Raw genomic sequence first — 21,354 nt, 5'->3', positions numbered from 1 at the left:
CACTGGGTTTGTCCCTTTTCAACTGAACTTGGGTTCTTTTTAACCCAGCATATTTTAGAGTGTAATATAAAAAATGACATTTTTATTTACTCACCCTTATGGTTGTGTCTTCCATGGATCAATGTTCAAGCATACCGTTAATAAAGAACACAGCAAAAATAGGCTGTTAAAGGGATAGTTCACCCAAAAATTAAAATTTTGTCACCACTTACTCAACCTCAAGTTGTTCCAAACCTGTATGAGTTTCTTTCTTCTATTGAACGCAAAAGAAGATATTTTAAAGAATGTTGGTAATCAAAAAGTTGACGGTAGCCATTAACTTCCATAGTAGGAAAAAAAAATACTATGGAAGTCAATGGCTACCATCAACTGTCTGGTTACCAACATTCTTTAAAATATCTTCTTTTGTGTTCAGAAAGGGTTAGAATGAAGAAAGAAACTCATACGGGTTTGGAACAACTTGAGGGTGAGTAAGGGTGAGTAGGGTGAGTATCGTTTTAAGCTGCAAAAAAAAACAAAATGGCTAAAAAGTGGAATCACTTATGTTTTGCGTACAATTATTTGTCAAGAAGAGATGAGAATAAATTCAACGAGAATAATTTATTCAAACCTCTTAAGCAGAGCTTATGTATCATCATATTCATCAATTATTGTACAGAACAATAGAAATATCTGATATTTATATATATATATATATATATATATATATATAGATATATATATATATACTTTAATTCTGCATACATTTCCATACACACACGCACACATACATATATATATTTCCTTTGTTCCTATTTCCTTAAATATATTTTCAAATGAAATGGAGTTATGCTTTACTCCTATAAAACAACCACAACCGCTATCACAAAAAACACACACATACACACACAGTCCGTGTTAGTGTGCATGTGTGTGTGTTTGTGTAGGTTAAGAAGAGCGCACTTAAGCAATATAAACGATGGGTTCTTTCATTGTGTTCTGATCTTTGGAAGACTGATTCTGCTTATGGTATTAAAACGCTAACATACTTAATCCTTATATGGTTATTATTGGCATTATGATGACTTTTTTTTAGAGCTTTTACTGCTTAAAGTCAACACGAAACAGTTTGCAACCCATTTTTCTTTCATAATCCAACATATTTTCCAATTTAAAAAAGGACTCAATGATAATAATGTAAGGCAAAGCTTGATTTTATCTATCGCAAACTGATTGGATGGTGAAAAGTGACTCTACATAACTGATGGTTAAAAATAAGAGAGCCTGATGATCAGCCAAAAAAGAAAATTACATTTGATACAGTAGGCATTTTTTGTTTTCTTTGGAATAATGTGCACTGGAAATGTGTATTAAAAAAGTAAATGGGGTCCATTCTGATTTCATGTTGACCTTAATCATCATATTATCAGATGAATCAAAGCCTGTACGTAATGATGCTAAAATATATGCACAGTAGCCTCTTTTTTATCAATATAATAATATCATATTACTAAAATTCATTACACCTTTTGATATCTTCATCCCAAAAAACAATGAAAGAAGTACATTCTCTGTGTGTCTCTGATTGGCTGAAGAAGTTTGCCCATCTGGCTTCAGCTGGGATGACAAACATTTGCTCAGAACGACGGAGATGATGACTTTAGCTTTCACTCTGCGAGAGTGTTCGAGTATTTCATAGCGCTTCTCCTTTGCAATCATCCCCATCTCTGTCCTTCAGTAGAAGTCTTTCCCTTTCATCCCAAGTGCTTTTTGTCTAACCACAATCTTTCTTTCTATCCTCTAACTAGTTCTCTCTAATTCTCCTCTAGCTCTGAGTCGCCTCATCTCTCATGCGTTCGTTCTGCCCTTCAGAAGAAACAGTGGAGACAGAGAAAGCAGAGGAGAGCCTAGAAAACATGGAAGGGGGAAAGGAAAAGAAAGGAGGCAGAGCATGAGGTAAGAAACGAAAGTGCTTGATCATCTATAGACTAAGATGAAGAATTTGGCATTCAAAAAGCAATTAAAGTTACATAAGTGTGCCGTATGTAATTATAGGGCATGTGTCAGTTGTGCAATTTCAAATAAATGCCATCTTTAACAAAAGGAATGATATAATTCTATTGATTGGATGTTTTTTTTTTTTTTGTGTGTGGACTTAAATGGAATATGAAAAATCATAACTCAATGCATTTATAATATACACTCCCAGTCAAAGGTTTAGAGACACTTGACTGAATTTATGTTTATAATGACCTTTTGATCAAAGGCTTCTGTCTATGTTTAAATAAAAAAATAAATAAATATAAACTGCACATTTAGTTTTAGTGCATGAAAATATACACATGAAAACTTCAATAGTGTTTAAAAAGCATCCCAGGATTCACCTTATTAAATTGTCTGGGATTTAACATTATTTAGTCACTATATTAAAGAAATATTTCCATTTGTATTATTTCATAGTTTTCATACTTTCCTATAACTCTAAAATTAGGAAAATGTACATAATGAAGAATGAGGAGATGTGCAAACCTTTGACTGGTAGTGCAAAATAAAACATGTATACATGAAGGTCACAGTCTTAAGAAATGGGTCTTCCTTACTTAACTAAACTTCATCTTAAGCATACAAAAACATTGAGGGCAGACTATTTATTTATTGTCGAGTAAAGCTGCAGGCAGAATTATCCATGCAGAGCTAAGTTTTATGAAATGGTGGACCATTTTTAGAAAAACAAATGTAAAAGGCTTTTTTTTCCAGTTTCGAAAAAACTAAATATTTTTCCCCTCACTACTTCTGTCTAATGTTCTTTTGCTTGTTCATCAGGTCCTCATCTAAAACTACCCTTCATTTCCTCTCATCTTCCTATCTCACCTGTCCGTAAGTCTCTTAAGCGCACGCTCAATGTTCATGCGATGTCCGACCCGACTCACACCCAGATCCAGGAAGTCCTCTTTTGTCAGAGATGGCAGGTGGGATCCATCAATCTCGTTGTCAAGAAAACGTTCCCGGTGCTCTGCCAGATTCAGGTAAGTCAGCCAATCAGCAACATCATATTTGCTCCAGTAGGGGAGGGGCTTAGACACAAATGGCTGATTGGGTGGAGGCGGTGTTAAGGGTGGGTAGCCCATACAAGATGGGGAGGAGCCTCCAGACAGGAAGTTGGTAGGGGAGAGAGAGCTAGAGACCAGCGCAGGGTTAGGAGGAGCAACAGAAGATGGGAGCGGGAAGAGAGGAGAAGTTTGGGGGAAAAACTGGTCTGAATATTGATGGGCGACTCCCAGTGGGGGTGTTAAAGGGGGCTGCATTTCATACAGAGAGCTGTAAAGTGGCGCAGATGGAAAGAGAGGGAGCGAGGACGGACGTGGAGGTCCAGGTTGAGGGTGGTCCGAGCAGGAGATGAGGGGACTGGGTGCTCGGCGACGTTGAGCATACGAATGAGATTCGGAACGCCGCAGCTCTGGCCCGGAGAATTGAAACTCGGAAACTTTCCCACGATACTTAGAGCGATGTTTTGGAGACAAGGGATAGGGGGAATAGGATGGAGAGAGTGGTGGATGAGAGACAGAAGAAGGAGAAAGAGGCGCATGAGAGAGAGATATTGGAGAAATGGGAGGATGAGGTAATGATGGAGGAGAGAGGGGTGCATGAGCCAGGGAAAGAGGAGAGAGGGGGGCATGGGGCAGCGACGGAGGGGACAAAATACCGTGAGGAAAAGAAATAGGAGAATTAGATGGTGTCCAGTCTTTGAGAGGGGCTGGAGCTGGGGTTGGGGTTAGAGGTAATGGGGTAGGGGTTAAGGCTGGGGTTAAAGCTGTTACAGGAAGAGGAGACGAAGGTACAGGGTTAGGGTTCAGAGCCACAGTGGGGCAGTTAGATGCTAAAGAGTTAGGGGGCAGGTTTGGAGAGAAGGAGCGTTGGAGAGACTGCACAGAACCTGGGAGGAGAGGGGCACAGCCAGAGGGATCACCTGGAAACCTGAGAAAGAGAAAATAAAAGTGTGTGGACCAGAAAAACAGCAGTATGCCAATTTAGTTCAGACAAAGTTAGCAATAAAATGCATGCAAGTGGAAAAAATGCACCACAACAATGTTAAGGTGTTGTGGGTGGTTGCCAAAGATTGCAATATGGTTGCTAAAGAGTACTGAGAGTTTTTACCTTGTTGGGTTACTATGATTTATCATTCATGTCTATAGCACAAACAGGATAAGTTCTGGGATTTGTTCAAATTGTTTATTTGAAAAATACAACTGGTTGTATTTGTCTATAATTGGGATTTCATTAACAATGCAGAAATTCAGGTAATTTCAAATGTAAGAATGTGTGTTTTTGTGTGATTGTTTTCACAGGATGTCTCACCTATGATTTGGTGGTTGTTCCTGACCCTGCCAGCCACCAAGCTGTTGTAGTTTACTGCTGAGTTCATTTATGATGCTGGCCTTAACATTGGAGAGAGGAGAGTTCAGACGACGATCCATAAATGCTGGAATCTTCACTGCAGCATCACCTCCTCTTCCCAGTTCGTGCTCTTCCTCTTCCCTTGACCTGTACATGTTGGGAGCAGTGCTAGCCTGCCGCTGTAGCGGTGGTCCGGTTCGCCCATTCTGTGTGTGTACGTGGTATTTTGACATATTTTGAGTGTGTGTTTTTGCTAGTGGCTGGTTTGGAGGTTTGGATTTATGTATGTGCGGTTTATGTGGTTTTTGAGCAAATTTATCGGTTTGAGAAAGAGACGAATCCAGGGACACTCTTCGGTCTCCTTTGAAACCATCCCCTACTATCCCGCTCTCCATGCTTTCTCTCCGTCTTCCTTCGCTCTCCTTCTCTCGGCCTCCTTCTTGCTCCCTTCTTTCTGTGAAGTTTTCCAAGTGGTGATCACTGCTGCTGTGACTATCCAGTTCCTCAATCCCAGAATCAACCACAGCCTCCGACCAATCACGCCCCTTAAGTGCCTGAGGAACTGATGTACTTTCCAAAGGCATTGCTGTGGTGACAGTCATTACAGTTGCAGTTGCAGCCATGGTGGAATACGACAGAGAAACATTAGTGTGGCCTTGGTGCGGGTAGAAAAGTGGAAGAGGTCGATGCAATGACAGAGGGTCAGATGAGGAGCCTGGGGCGGAAGGGGAACTCGAAGGAGGAAAAATCTGAGGAGAAGGAAGAGATGGGGAGAGAGCTGACTGAGTCAGATTGGCCACCTCACTGTCATAGGATGTAAGACTAGAAGTGGCAGAGTCTCCTGCTTGTGGCGAGGGTAAAGGTTGGGGTTGGCCGGTGTTTGGGTGCTGGGAATAACCAGAGGGTTGAGATTGGGGAGGGTTTGCGGGAGGTATTTTAGGACACAGTTGTGGAGGGGGGATTAGAGGAGATGGTGGGAAAAGATATGGATGTACCACAGCAGAAGGATGGACGGGTGTCTGCTGTGAGTCAGCATTCATGTTGTCTGGTAGGGACATGGCATCTTGCGGGGGATTGGAAAGCGTTTGCAGGGACTGTTGGTCTTTGAGTGGCTGAGATCCTGACAGCTCCTTCTGTTGTTGTTGCTGTTGATTATATTCTGTTGTTCCATGGGTGTCTATTTCTATTCCGTTTGCAAACTGTATAGGGGGAGGTAGGGGCTCTGCAAACACAAACTCATCATCCACATCCACAGATGGAGCAGGAGGTGGAAGCATCATCACATCACCACCCTCTCCAACCCCTAGGTTTCCCCCTCTCTTTACATCCTTCTCTCCCTCCTTTTCCATCCCACTCTCTCCCATCTTCTGTCCTCCCCTGTCATCCTGGGAATTACTGGTGGGACTTTTGCCAGCTGTGCCGAGTTCACTCTCCTTATCTATGTAGGATAGCCTGCGGGGAGGAGGCTTGGGCGGTATCCTCTTGTGCCCTTCTCTCTCTCTTTCCCGCAGGTAAGTGTGGTACTGATTGGCTCTGTTGTCTCTATCCTGAAGGTGAGACTGGTACTGACTGGCTTGATTATCTGTAAACCGCACCTTTGGTGCCCCTCTTTCCTCTCTATCCATAAGGTTCTGTTCATTCCATTCCAAGCTCCCCGTCCCACCACCTGTCAATCGCAGCATCCGAGGAGACTGGGGGCGACTCTGTGGGACTGGCCCACCTGTTGTTGGAGAGGCACCACTAAGGTAGAGTGAGGTGTGTGATTGGTAGATGTAGAACGGAGGAACAGGCTTTTGGTTTGGAGGGGAGACCGCAGGAGGAAAAGCTCCAGTGCTGGACAGCTGGCGTCCGAAGTGCCTTTCCTCTCTACGTGTACGGTGGTCGTCTTTCAGCGCTCGCTCACGTGCTGCCAGTGCGAGCCCAAGAGGGCTTGTTGGGTCTAGAACTTTCCCTGTCAATGGGTGGATGAAGGTGGTGGCTTGATGAGGTGTAGCTGATGCGTACTGCGGCAACCCAAACGCAGGCGGCATGCTTAAGGCATCACCAGAGATCAATCCCTCATCGATAGATTTGGAAGGGCGCAGACGAGTGGAGGTGCTGCCCTCCAGTGGAGTTTGAGCAGACTCATGTTCATCTAACATGTCCTCCTCAGAGGAGTAGTAGAATGAGGCGCTTCTCCGGCGGGAATCACGGAAGCGTTCACGTTCCCTCTGTGCTGTGCTCTTTCCCAGTGTTTCCATTTTTGATGGGATATTAGGTGGCGGAGGTGGAGTGGGCGTAGGAGCCATGACTGGATTTTGAGGCTTTCCCTCTTCCTGCTCTTCATTAATCTCAGGAGACGGTTCTGTATCCTCACTGCTCGCACGGCTACTGTGCCCAGAGCTGCTGGTAGATGGCGCTTTAACAATAATTGTTGGGATTGAAATGGAACTTTTCTCCAATTTTTCTCTGCCTGATGTCTCCTCCACCTTGCGCTGCTTCACCAACAGCCCCTTCCCCCCTTGCCGACCTGCAATCTTGGCCACCGCTGGCGCTTGGTTCCGCTGTGTGGTGGACTGTTTGCCGCCCACATCAGAGGGAGGTGTGGCGTTGCTATAGCCACGCCTCAGTCCACCCATTCTTGCTCCTCCCATCTTGCTGGTATCAGTTTCAGCCTGTAAAACACAATATTTATAAGATTTAATACTCTTTATTGTGGAAATATATGTCCAGGAAAAGACAAGAAAGAACAAAGCATATGACCAATGCCACTTCTTGGGACCTTTGACCTATGATATCAAACTCTTACCCTACGGTTGGGCGGGACCCTGTGCTGTGTCTGGCTGTGAGGCAAGTGGTGTGATGGAGGCAGAGGAGGGACAGCAAAAAAATGTGTTGGTGCTGCTCTCCTGTCTGTGTGGCCACCGGCAGACAGGGGCGGCTCAGGCGCTGAGGTGTCGGGTGGAGGGGGAATGTCCTCTGGTCCAGGCACAGAAAGACTACGAGACAGCTTCATAGTAGGAGGATGGAGATGTACCCTCTCCTCCTCTGTAACACCTTTAGACAGAAGACATGCAGAACACAGTTAAATAAAGTGCACTAAGAATTACAGTGCAATTGGACAATTGGACCTGCTGCATTTAAACTTACCCATGGATTTCTGACGCATCATCATAGCACGCTGAGTTGAATGGCCTGATGAAAACTGGGCTTGGTTATAACCATACCCAGAGCCTGATGACATCATGCCAACACCTGATTGTTCAAAAGTTTGCTGTAAAGGGAAGAGACTGATGGGATTGAATATTTAGCACATTTCCTTGCTGTCTCAGTGAAATACGGATTACAGCACTATATCCACACATTGGACCTCATTTATCAAATGATCGTACGCAAGAAAACTGTGCGTACGCTCGTTTCCACGCAAAATTTGGCATTTATCAATATGAACGTGAGCGGTGGCTACAATCAAATCTCACGTCAGGTCTACGCACGTGTACGCATGTTTTTGAGTCAGCGGGAACTTGCGTGCAGCATAGTAAATCTGGTAGAGAATTGTTATGAGAACATGTAGATTATTTTCCTCACTAATCGATCATTAACCATTAAACGACACAATTAAAATGTCAAATTAAAATTAGAATAGATGCATGTCTTCTTTCCAGGGATTTCGCTTTGAATGCGCAAATGGCAACATCAACAGAACATTAGGATTCACACATCTCGCACCTGCAATCCAGAGAAAAACAGAATAATATAGCCTACAAGGAATAAAAAAAATAGGACTACATGAAATATATTTCACTGAAATAATTAACAGATTAGCAAAGCAAAAGAGAAAAACTGTGCATCAAGTAGGGCTTAGTACAGCCTATGCTCGCTTTGTATTCGTTTTCTTTATTTTATTAAAATATTTATCTTTATTTTATTAAATCCAATTGATCGCGCAGGCGCCTCACTCACACACGCAGACGCAACATATCAGTTCTAGCGTTGCTAACTTTACATTTTAGCCATTTATCAGCAAACTAAATGCAGAGCAAGTTAACACTGCTCAGTTTAAATGGTCCGCTATCCATCTGTTCCAGTCGGCGTGCGCAACGCCCAACCAAACACATTTTTGCGCATGTGAAGGATGTTTTACGTGGATATTGAAACAAGAGTGAAATAGAACGCAACAGTAGATCAGCAAGCAATAAATGTTACATCGCGGATGTTGAAACGTTTGGATTCTTCCCGAATGAGAGAGGTAGGCCATGTGAGCCCAATTCAGTTTTGCTTTAAATAAATGCATTTCTGCTTTATAATGAATGCCACTATAGCCTAATTTGTGCAACGGAATTGGCCGCATACGAAAGTTTAATGAATCACATGTGAGCGTTGTCGTAAGCTGATTTTTTCATTTGGATGTACGCTGGTTTCTACGTTCATTTGATAAATGAGGGCCATTAACTGCTTGTAAATGTACTTTTTTTCAGCACCTGCAGTACAGAAGTTGTTGCACTCTTACACTTATTACCAGGTGAAAAGCCTTACTAACACAGCTGTGCAACACCTAAGATCAGGCTAGCAAACGTAAATGGTCGTTTGTAGCAATATACTACAAAGAACCCCTTTCTTCAACCAAAACTACCAAGTTTCAAAGCTGTGTTTATAACTCTTTTGAAGCTTTTCTTGTAGCTGCTTTTTCCAACGAGTAGTGATGGTTTTTGATGTCATATGTTACTGTGCACACAACTCTACAGCAGAGTGAACTGATGCAATAATCAAACATGCTTTCTCAAACATCTCTCTCATGTGTAATGTTAGAAAAACCTATTCATTCTAGTGAATTGTTTTGTTCAGATGGCTCACAGATTTGTGTCTCTGCACAGCATTTTAGCTCTTCTTTTTAATGCCAAAATATGCTGCTGTTCATTACAATGTTTTTAAAGTTGTTTGTTAAAGTTTATGCTGGTGATAAATGACAAAATATATCATCAGTAGCTTTACCTTTAAGTAGCTTGACTGTAGTTTAAATTATGAGCTTGTAACTTGACAAACTAGCTTCAAAAGTAGCTTCCTCAACACTGTCGAATCACTGTTAATCAGTACAGAGATAATGAAACAAAGATGTTACCTCATTAGCGTTAAAGCCCTTGTTTCGTTCCTTCTTGCCCCCATGACCTCTGTGACCCTGAGAGTCTGATGTGCTAATTGTCTGCTGAGCAGCAGCTAAAATCTCGTCCAGCTTATCTGGAAAACGAAAGGATGCTATAAATCATGAAAACATATTCATTGCCTTTTGGTCTTTTTATTTAAACAGACTGTCAGACTGGAGGTGAAGCCATGTACATATCATAATATACATTAAAATGTGATATTTAAAAAGAAATGTATAGCAGGAGATGTCAAAGATGTCATAATGAAAAGGAAGGTTTCTTACTAAGGGCCATTTGATAGACGCTCTTCTTCTTTTCTGGAGCTTGAGAGCTCTCTGTGTGGTCTGAGCATAGAGAAAAATCACATACAAAAAATTTGCAACTGTACACACAAATACACAGACATGTTCCTAATAAACAGCTTTCAATGCACATTCATACATACCAGAGAAGCTTGTGGGATTTCATGAATTGCTCTTAAGTGCCTCAAATATGATAATCGTACTAACTGGAGGCAGTCACAGTACACATTTCATCACCGCCATGCATTTGATAACTGACATCCACATACCCATAAATGCGAAAACAAAAGAAAAATCAAATCACCTGGTTTCTTCCATGGTGAGGCAGCTGTAACAGAAAGTGAATAATGTTACATATGCAATAACTTTTCACAAGTGCACATTTTACTGGACACTATGGTGACAATGTAATATTTTCATATTTAGTTATTTTTGTATCATTATTTTAAATGATTCCCTTGTAACAGTATTAACACTCATTAACCAGCATTTTCCTCAAGTTTGCAATCTATTTTGAGTTGTCATGAGAAGACTGACAGCCAACAAACATTATAACATGTTTTCATTGTCGCTGACAAGAAACATTTTATAACTAATAAATGTAAATCACATACTGCTGTTCATTGTTGAATATCTAAGATATAATTCATCCTTAAATCAGAAGAAATAATAAATTATATTTTGCTTAATAAAAATGAAGCCTGTTTTAAGTTTTTGTTTTGTTTTTTCATTGTGACACCATTTTCAAGGCAAAAATATGTATAATTTATTTTTTAATAGTAAAGTATTTATACATTATAGTTGTGAAATACAAATATTGTAAAAAAAAAAAAAAAAAAACATTAATGAGAATCTAATGAATCTAATGAAAGTAACTGATGAGAATAGCATTGAGAAACATTGTGAATGAATGAAATTTCCAAAAAAACAAATGAGCTTGATTGCCACAAAAAAATACATATATACACATACATACATATACAGAATATATATATATATATATATATATATATATATATATATATATACACATACACACACACATACAAAAGTCATTGGATAGCTTTTAGTTCACTCATTCTAAAATAACATAATAGTTTAAAAATAACAAGAGATAGACAGACCTTTCTCCACTGTGTGCAAAGAAGAGAGAAAAACAAGCACATTATCAGTCAAAAAAGATGACTGAATGCGTGATATGTAAGTTTTAGGATAAAACTGCTTAATATACTAACGTATTTCATGCGTGTATATGTATGTAAGGTGAGTATATGAGTTTGTAAGATTGTACCCATCTCCTCCAGTTCTGAAGTCATGGATTTGGAGCGCAGAGCTATAGCCGGAGGGGTCAGCCGCTTACTTTGCTGAGGAACTAAAGGTAAGGAGAGAGTGCTGGTAAATCAAATCAAAAACTGGCTGCAATGCCATCCATTCATACTCCCACAGACAAATCCACAGTAAAAACAGACCCTGACCTTTCTTCTTAGGCATTTCCTCCATCTCAGGATTTCGCGCAACCATGACGACCTTCACCATCAGGCTGTTCCCGCCCTGGCGAATCATGTTCACCACCTGCCTGTGACCCACCTTCACCACATTGATTCCATTCACCTATGAGAAAACAGCGATAATGACTGTCACTGTGCTTTGAATCAATAGTAACTCAAGATATATTGCAAGATATACAACTGTTCGTAAGTTTGGGGTCGGTAAGTTGTTTTTTTAAAGAAATTAATACTTTTATTCAGCAAGGATGCTTTAAAACAATAAAAAAAAAACTGTAAAGACATTTATAATGTTTATATTTATATTTATCAAAGAATCCTGTCACGGTTTCCACAAAAATATAATTGATAATACAATTATAATATAGCATTGATAAAAATCAGAAATATTTCTTGAGCAGCAAATCAGCATATTAGAATGATTTCTGAAGGATCATGTGACACTGAAGACTGGAGTAATGATGCTGAAAATTCAGCTTTGATCACAGGAATAAATTATATTTTAAAATATATTCAAATAGAAAACTGTTAATTTTAATATTTCTGTTTTTGCTGTATTTTTGATCAAATAAATATAGCCTCGGTGAGCATAAGAGATTTCTTTTAAAAAACATTAAAAAAATCTTACCGACCCCAAACTTTCTAATACATTATTCAGTTCAAGTGACTTTCAATGTACATATAGTTTTACAAAGATTGTTTTTAAATAAAATTATATTTGAAAATTATATAAGAAAGGAAATTTGATTTGCAGTTTAGAGAGAGAGAAACACAAGTGGGCGTCTTAAGCATTATCATCAGACTTGTTTCAAAATGATTCAACATGATTCACACTTCAAATTAACCAGCCGGGAACCGTGAGGTGAAGGTGTTTGCTAACAGGCCGAAGCGTCTGGAGATGCATCAATAAAAATATATCTTTTGCAATACCAAACAGTCAAGATGGCATATACAGAGAACACAAGATGCACGTCACCTTCTCTTGCAGAATCAAATTTAAGTCAGTAACACAAGTATCACAGTGAGGCTTATCACCTCAGTGTAGGTGTTAAGATTTGTTCAATGTAGGGTTTAACACCTCACAGACAGGAGACTATACAGCTAAACCAGTTTTCAGTCTGGTTGCATCTAAGGACACAACCTCTTTGCTAACCTCGATCAGGAAGTCGCCCATCCGCAGGCCGGACCGCCACGCGACGCCCCCCTCATCGACAGACTCGAGGTACTGCAGAGCAGGAAAGGCTGGAGTCGGGCTGAACTCCTCGACAGGAGTCTGGGCTAGAGATCATAGATCACAATCACAGATGAGATCCGTCTATGTCATGCTGTGCTCTGTTATCAAACCAGAAAAGAGCTCGCTGATGTCCACCACTCACCTTTGGCCCCTCTGAGCACAAAACCGAAGCCCTCATTGTCTTTTTTCTGCAGAAGTACAGTTTTCTCCTTTATGATGTAGTCACTGTCAGAGAGGAAAGACAGAGGTGTTTTGAAGCTCATATGAAAGACGTGCAGAAGCTCATTTTATCAAAATGATGGGTTGTTTCAACCCAAATTTGGACAAACACAACCATCGGGTTAAATTTTTAAAGTAAAATTTTAACCCAACGGTTGGTTTTGTCCATATTTGACCCAATTTTGGGTTGAAACAACCCAGCATTTTTTAGTGTATATGCAAAATTTGAGAATATCACTCAGAGTCTGGGTTATGATCGTTAACTAAAACTGAAACCAAAAGCATAAAAAAACTAGTGCTGTCAACGTTAACGTGTTAATGCATGCGATTCATTTTTTTTTCAGTTTATCGCATTATTGGCTAGCGTTACATTATATGATCACGCTCTTATTCATGCAAATGCGCACCAATATCGAGTTCTCTTTCGCACTTGAATGAACAATAACACACACAATTATGCCAAAATGTCAATTTTGTCCAGTATACTCACAAAAGCAGTCTTATATGAGTTACATAAAGTCTTAAATGAATATAAAGAGGTGAGAAAATAATGCGTCATTTGCAGCAGCGGCAGATCTTAAAGTGACAGCAGCCACTAATGTTGTGATGTTAATCAAAGAACAAAGGTAACAGAGAAAATTACTCACTGCTCTTGACTAAAGTACTAGCTTTAATAAGGATTAATGTATATTTAATTTATAATTTATGCAGTGATAACTTTATTCAATTTCTGTAGTATATTTCCTAACTGTTAGACAGGGTTTATGTGAAGTTGTTACATTTTTAGAAGCCTAATAAATGTTCAAATTAATAGCTTTCAATTACATTTTAATGTTGAATGGCTATAATTAATGTTTAAAATTGAAAAAAATGAGACATCAGTATTATTAGCATCAGTGATGCTGGCCTTCATTCATAAAAAGATGCCATTAAACAAGTATATAAAATATACTGTCGTTATGTTGTTTCTACATTAATTTGGAGCTTCACTGTGAAATTATTACATTATCAAATTAAAAACAAAAAAACGTATATTAAAAAATTTAACGTGATTAATCACAGAAAAAAATGTGTGATTAATTAGTTATCGATTGACAGCACTAAAAAACATTTGTTACTTGACATAAAAAAATGTTACTGAAATAAAATGAAATTTAAAACATATTTTAATTCAGCAACATTACTAATTTTTGTACTGAAATAAAATTAATAAAAATTACTAAATTAATTTACTTAAATTACCAAAACTTTAAAAAAAAAAAATTGAATCATTTAAAAAATTAAAATGTAATTAATTTTAAAACTTAATGAAAATAGAATATATAACAATAAAAACAATAATAACGATAAAAAAAATCAAAATATTATTAATACAAACTACACTAGCATATTAATGATACAAAAAAACACTGTTCTGAATTCACAGGAAAATGTAGCTGTTTTGGAACATAATATCCAAGTTTTTAACTATTTCAAGCATGTAGATGATCTTGGATCAGCAGCAAACGAGCTACAGCATACAGCAGTGGTCAAGCTGTGGCTGGTAAACCAGTTAAAATCCAGCTTTCGTTAGCTATTGACCAGCTTGGACCAGTTAGAAACCAGCTACCATGTTCCAAAACACAGCTACTAGACTAAGCTCAAAAATAGAAATGACAAAGATTCTGAAATGTCATATATGTTGGATTTACAGTAGCAACGATAACGTTAGTAACTATGGTATTTTGGCGGACACTTTGGTTACCATGGTGAACGTATGGGGGTTTGTAGAAGTGTGCAGTTAGTTCAGAGCAAAGACAATGACAGTTACAGACTAGCATTGTGTTTTGTCAGCTCAGCTCTATTATTTGGACATTGTATGTTCTGACTGCGATATCAATGCAAAATATCTTTGTTCCGATGCTTAAATGCAGCTAGCTGAATTAACACTACAAAGGCAGGCGCAACGTAAAGCCAGTGAAACAATTAACACATGGATCAGCTGCAACAAATTTAGATTCTAAAAATGTTTCCCAAACATTCCATTTTGTTTGTGAGAATGTTACAATGTACAGTTTGCCTAATGCAAGTAGAATGTCATTTAAGGTCAGGATGTTAGACTAGGAACGTTTTCTCCTAACATTGTTAGAACATTTATCAAACATCAACTTTACATAATGTTATCCATGTGAAACATTCTCCATTATTAGCTTTACGTCAGCCTGTGTTGATTAAAATGGTTCTCAATTTACTAAATCAACAAAAAAGGACTTTATTGTGCCTGTAAGCGCTTTCCATTAGCTAAAACTGTAGTGATATTACAGTCTCCTTTATCTTCTTCCACAAGCATATAGATAAGATCCCCATAATCCTGGAGATCCATTATGGATACAGCACAGTTTGTGTCAAATTTAGCAATTTAAAATCCGCATGTTTATCCCACCTTTGTTCAATCAAGGAGCATCACAACATGCAAACTAATTAATATGCAGATTATCAGTGTTGGAAAACTAAAAGTTCAGTTTCTGTAACTGAGTAAAATGACAATTTAACACCTTTATCTTGAGCAGAACATTTTTTTATTACTGAAATCATGATTTTCAATTACAAAATGCTCTCTACTCATTTTTTAGAAGTTGACAGCAGCATTTTCCAACTTTAACATCGTTCTGAATGGTATCATCCATCATGGATCCAGCACACGACCCACAGAATTGGCAAACACAAGGTTTATCACCATCTAACAACAAACATATCAGATGCACCTGAACGACAGCGATATGTTAACAAGAGTTTGGACAGAGCAACCATCCATTTAAATGCATGCATACGCATCACTATACTGTACTGAGGTAACACATGGTTACACACTTTAGACTTCTTATATATATTCTTATATAAAGATAATTATAAACACTAATGACGAACCCAAGCCAAAACCCTACTACAAATGGAAAACCGTACAATTTTAGATTTAAAAATCAGATTTTTCCAACCAACGACAATCCCAACATTTTTAAATCCACATATTTATGCCACACTTGTTAAATCCAGGAGCATCACAAGATGCAAATGAAATAACATCCAGATTATCAGCATTGGAAAACTAAAATAAGTTCAGTTTCTGTAACTGAAGCAGATTACAATTTAACGTTTTTTATTATTATTGAAATTGTGATTTTCAAATACAAAATCCTCTCACGTGACAAGTTCACTCATATTCTAGAAGTTGATCCGCCTCGAATTTTAGCATCATTTTCCTACGTTAACACCGTTCTGAACAGCATCATCATATCGCATCTGTGTAGGAATGACAGCGGGAAAGATTGTGATGCATAGATGACGATACGCCAGCGAGACTCACACACATTTGATCGACCCCGAAGGATCGCAACTTTCTATGATGCACACTTTCACAAATATATACACCCATAGTGACTCATACCCTTTTAAGTGATTCAAAAACACACATACATGTCACATGAACTCATTTACAACACACAAACAGCAGGAAAACGTTTTCTGACGTGTTCTTCCTCCATCGCATGTACAATGACAGCCACATTCACGACTCGTATGCACACGTATAAACACATACACACAGCGAAAGAGGGATCTGATTACGATAAACGACCAGACACACACACACACAGATGATATATACTGTATATGAAAACATTGATTCTGCTCAACAGTCTGTCTGCTACCTCTTCAGAGCATCCATCTGCCTCTCTCGCTTTCTCCTGCTCTACCTCTCTCTCCGCAGCGACAATAAAAGAATGGAGCAGCCGATACCTGTAAATGAACCAGACGCTGCGGTTCTGGGGACCGAGCGAGGGCCATGAGGATGAGAGGGAGAGAGGGAGAGACAGGTCTTTCTCTCCGTATCCCCCCATTGCCATGTCCCCCCCTCCTCTGAGTCCTCCTCCTCCTCTCCGGCCCCTCGTCTCTCAGTGCGCACACAGCCAGAGGAGGAGAGAGAGAGAGAGAGAGAGAGAGAGAGAGAGAGAGAGAGAGACAGAGCAACCTACATGCTTAAGAACGAGAGAGGAGGAGGGAGAGAAAGGGAGGGTTTAACAGAGCTCACATTCAGTCACTGCGACATTCAGAGAGAGACAGAACGAGGAGGGGTTGTGTGAAAAAAGAGGAGGGAGAGAACGAAAGAAACCAGTGTGGGAGAGAAACATGCTTTAAAGGAATAGTTCACTCAAAAACTAAAATCCTGCACTCGTTTCTAACCTGTTTGATTCTCTTTCTGTCGTGTTACGTGAAAGGAGATGTTTAGCTGAGCGTTCACGCTGCTCTTTTTCATATAATGAAAGCATATAGTGAGATCTCAAAGTGTCTCACATGACAAATACTGTGGCCTCCTGAAGTCATAAGATTGCACTTTTGCATGAGAAACAGATGGAAATGTAATATTTACATTTATGCACTTAGCAGATGCTTTCACCCAAATTGACTTACTTTGCATTCATGGTACAGATTTTTATACTGACTATATAAAATATAGTCAATATAAAAGATACTTTCATGGTGCATGGCAAAAACAGACCAAAAAACATAAAAGTAGTGCAAATGCTGTTGAATGTAGTGCATTTTTCACTAGCTGCGTTTACATGGACCATAATAGCACAGTCTAGGGATGTCAATTTACACAAATTCCCATGATCGATTGTCTTTAAATTAACAATCAATTAACTGATTAATCGTTAGCCTTAATACTGCAATATGCGTCTACTGCAGTGGCTTATAGTCAACAGCATGACCAGATGTGCAAATGCTGCTCAAAACGCCATGTTCCTCACCAAATGAATGAGAAGGGTTTTAATCTAAATAAAGGGCTAGTAGGATTGTAAAATGAGTTGATGTGATTGATCATTTATTAAATTACTTATTTAATAATCAATTATAACGACTAACACGTGTCACCAACGCCGCCTCAGATGCGTGCTTGTCAGAATGTGTACTCCTATTGTAGACGCACTCTTCCTGGAACAACTCAACTAAACCCTATGAATCCACAACGATTTATTAAAATAGTGTTCTCATTGATGTTATGACAGTCCCAATCATAGTTATTATTAGTCGTGCATTGCTATTTGAATGAATGAACACCGGTAAACTGGAGCACTTTGCTAGCGCGTTATTTAACTCAAAGAAACGCATCGTATATGAGATTAATCAGATATATACAAAATAAACATAGTATTACAAATTATATCTGCACAAAATGATGCAAATGTACAAGTGCTATTTAGTGCTATTCAGAATGAATCATGTTGTGGACGCGCTCTTCCTGGAGCAATGCGATGAAACAACTAAACGGCAACTAAACCCAAATAATTCACAATGTTTTATTACAATATTGTTCTTTATAAAGTTACATAATATGACAGTCCCAATCACAGTCATTATTAGTTGTGCATTGCTGTTTGAGCTGCATGCGCTGAAACTGCAGCGTTTATTCTTAACCAAATGCATCCTATATGAGATAAATCAGATATAGTTAGGCCTACACTAAATAAACACAATATTACAACTTACATTTGCACTAAACAAAAGGCTGCAAATGCACACGCTAACTTAGTCATGATGAAGATGTAAAATGGTCCCTAACGTAACTGCGGCACGCTCGCTTAATTTTTCTGCTTCACGTTTCGCGGTTGAGCAACACATGCTTAATGGATGACCGATAAGTTTTAACGATTAAATGTATTATTGACAATTATTTGATTGTCGATTAATCGTTAACATCCCTAGCACAGTCGGAATAAAAAAGTCACATGTAACCACGTTAATCGGAATGAACTGGCTAAATCAGATTAAAATTTCTTTTGGATTGTAAGGGGTGGTTTAAACCATTTCTAATACGAGTGAGAGGACTGATTATGTTTACTTAAAACCGAAACTGACAAGTACTGCGCATGTGCAATGACGTAGAAATGGCGTATGACGTGTGGAACAAGCTGTTGTTGTTGAATGAAGTGTCATAAATGACTGTTGTGTCATTCTAAAAAAAATTTTCTACTCATCGACTGAAGTGGAGCAGGACAACGTCCCACCAGTCCTCGTTTCGGACTCGCATCCACAGTTGTTTTGGATGCAGGAAGGGCCGTTTTTAATGCTTGATAAATATTAAGCAGCACGACAACAACAGTTCATGTCCTCGTCATCACCTTAATTAGGACCCGAAATGTTTCTTGAGCAGCAAATCATCATATTAGAATGATTTCTGAAGGATCATGTGACACTGAAGACTGGAGTAATGATGCTGAAAATTCAGCTTTGATCACAGGAATAAATTATATTTTACAATATTTTGAAAGAGAAAACAGTTATTTTAAATTATAATAATATTTCACAATATTAATGTTACTGTTTGATCAAATAAATGCAGCCTTGGTGAGTAAAAGAGATTTTTTTCAAAAACATTAAAAAAACTTTCTTAAAATTTCTTTGGGTTACTAAGAGCTGCATTGAGATTCTTCACAAATTGTCCTGTTTGGGCAAATAAAAAATAACAGCGTACCAGTTTGGAACGACATTAGAGTGAGTAAATAATGACAGATTTTTCATTTTTGGGTGAGCTATTCCTTTCATACAGTACTGGAGATAAATTGTGGGATTTTGATGAGTGGGTGAGAGAGATGCGAGCGGATACTGGTATTCATCACACACGGCCTGCATGGCAACAGATGATCAAGACAGCTTATATGTGCACGGACACGCACACACACACACACCCAGGCATACATACACAATCAGTTGCATATAACAAACTATGCACACAATTTTACATATTCACTGGAAACCAGCCCTTTTCAGCTGATGCACCGAGAGAGAGAGAGAGACAGATCTGAGCAGAGAGACAGCAGCGGCTCACACCGCATGTGTTAATATTCCACATGAGAGCCACAGATCCAAACATTGTTGTGTAATTTTTTGAAAGTGGCTGTGACATTTGCATACCCGTCTAGTGGAGGCAGAGACTCGCTTTTTGCACCTGCCAGCAAACGTTTAAAACAGGAAGCAGCCGCTAATCTTTCTTATGGTGAATCCATTTGACAATAACCCATCAACAGATTTTACTGGATCAGCATCTACAGTTTAGTTTATACTTGCACACACACACAAACACACACACACGTTTGTTTCACTACAGTATATTAGTGAGGACATTGCATAGATTTCATATCAGGTTAATGATAGTTTCTGTGGACTAACCCAACCACAGGAAGTGTCCTCATAAACTATGTTAATGTTGTAATACCCATGTCATTATACATTTGTGTCCTCATAAACCATGTATACATGAAGACACACACACACACACACACACACACACACACAAAGTAAAACCACATTAGGTTTAACATGATTTTAGTTCAGTTTTTAACTTGTATATTATATTAACAAGGATTGATCACTGTACCTACAGTATTAGAAATGATGAAACATTAACTAATATAAGTTTGGGGTCAGTAATTTTTATTTTGAAAAAAAGAAATTAATACTCTTATTCAGTGAGGATGCATTAAATTGATCAAACGTGTCAGAAAAAGTGGTTTACTATTATTGTAATATTAAATGTAAATAATATTTAATAATATTATATTTAATATTTTAAAATAATTATATTTAAATTAAATAATTTGTTATATATATATATATATTTTATATAAATATTTTAAATGGTGTATGTATATATATATATATATATATATATATATATATATATATATATATATATCAGGTTAATGATAGTTTCTGTGGACTAACCCAACCACAGGAAGTGTCCTCATAAACTATATATAGTCAAACCAAAAGTTATTCAAACACTAGATATAATTTTTTATATATTTTTACTAGTGTGTGCAGGACACTATAGTTCATTTATGTAAGTGAGGATAGCAAAATAAAGTAAACTGTGACATATTATACCCAAAAATTCTTCATACAGTGGACTACCAGTAAAACTGATAAAAATTTGGGACCAAAAATTATTCAGACACTTTGACCTGACCATGTTTTGATGAAGTGTTATCTGACATAATTAAATTAATACATTTTTTCTGACACAGTTTAACTCTGAGATCTTGTCATATTTTATTACCATTTTTTTAACTATAGTGAATAAACTGTATTAATGAATGAAATGTTCAGAATGTCTGAATACATTTTGGTTTGACTGTATATATATATATATATATGTGTGTGTATATATATATATATATATAACAAATTATTTAATTTAAATATAATTTTTAAAATATTAAATATAATATTATTAAATATTATTCACATTTAATATTACAATAATAGTAAACCAGATAAATGTCTATTTAATTCAAACAGGAAAATTCATATTCAATTGCTCTTAACATTGGAACAAGTGAATTCAGATTTTGTTCTGTTCCCACCTGGGCACTTCGAGGCCATCGTACGTTCCTACTGTGTAATGACGAAACAGTTTCCTCTTCGCCTTCTCACTGCGGCTCTCTGAAACACACACACACACACACACACTCCGACTGTTAGCACATGTAGGCGTGTACATCTCTGTGAGTGGAAGTGTGATGTATTCAAATTGATGTGATTTTGCATATTCGTGTGCTGCG

General features: G+C 38.2%; 2 protein-coding genes across 2 annotated transcripts in view; both read right to left on the bottom strand.

The window, feature by feature from the left end:
- Nucleotides 1-581: 581 nt before the first annotated feature.
- Nucleotides 582-5,649, bottom strand: LOC127506041 (SH3 and multiple ankyrin repeat domains protein 1-like). The gene is made up of 3 exons (XM_051882157.1): nucleotides 4,336-5,649; nucleotides 2,851-3,954; nucleotides 582-1,886 (listed from the first exon to the last, which is right to left on the bottom strand). The coding sequence occupies exons 1-3, from the start codon at nucleotides 5,430-5,432 to the stop codon at nucleotides 1,805-1,807; spliced, it is 2,283 nt and encodes a 760-aa protein (XP_051738117.1). The 5' UTR covers nucleotides 5,433-5,649; the 3' UTR covers nucleotides 582-1,804.
- Nucleotides 5,650-10,132: 4,483 nt separating this feature from the next.
- LOC127506040 (SH3 and multiple ankyrin repeat domains protein 1) overlaps nucleotides 10,133-21,354 on the bottom strand; it is a 47,218-nt gene continuing 35,996 nt past the window's right edge. The window contains exons 16-21 of the mRNA XM_051882156.1: nucleotides 21,157-21,235; nucleotides 12,678-12,760; nucleotides 12,455-12,579; nucleotides 11,272-11,407; nucleotides 11,088-11,168; nucleotides 10,133-10,929 (exon numbers count right to left, since the gene is read on the bottom strand). Of these exons, the coding sequence (XP_051738116.1) occupies nucleotides 10,895-10,929; nucleotides 11,088-11,168; nucleotides 11,272-11,407; nucleotides 12,455-12,579; nucleotides 12,678-12,760; nucleotides 21,157-21,235 (539 nt within the window). The 3' untranslated portion in view covers nucleotides 10,133-10,894. The remainder of the gene's footprint in view (nucleotides 10,930-11,087; nucleotides 11,169-11,271; nucleotides 11,408-12,454; nucleotides 12,580-12,677; nucleotides 12,761-21,156; nucleotides 21,236-21,354) is intronic.

Source organism: Ctenopharyngodon idella, chromosome 23, assembly GCF_019924925.1.
Source record: "Ctenopharyngodon idella isolate HZGC_01 chromosome 23, HZGC01, whole genome shotgun sequence".
In the NCBI taxonomy this organism is placed as follows: Eukaryota; Metazoa; Chordata; class Actinopteri; order Cypriniformes; family Xenocyprididae; genus Ctenopharyngodon; species Ctenopharyngodon idella.
The sequence above is the reverse complement of the archived record's forward strand: the minus strand, read 5'-3'. Positions and strand labels throughout refer to the sequence as shown.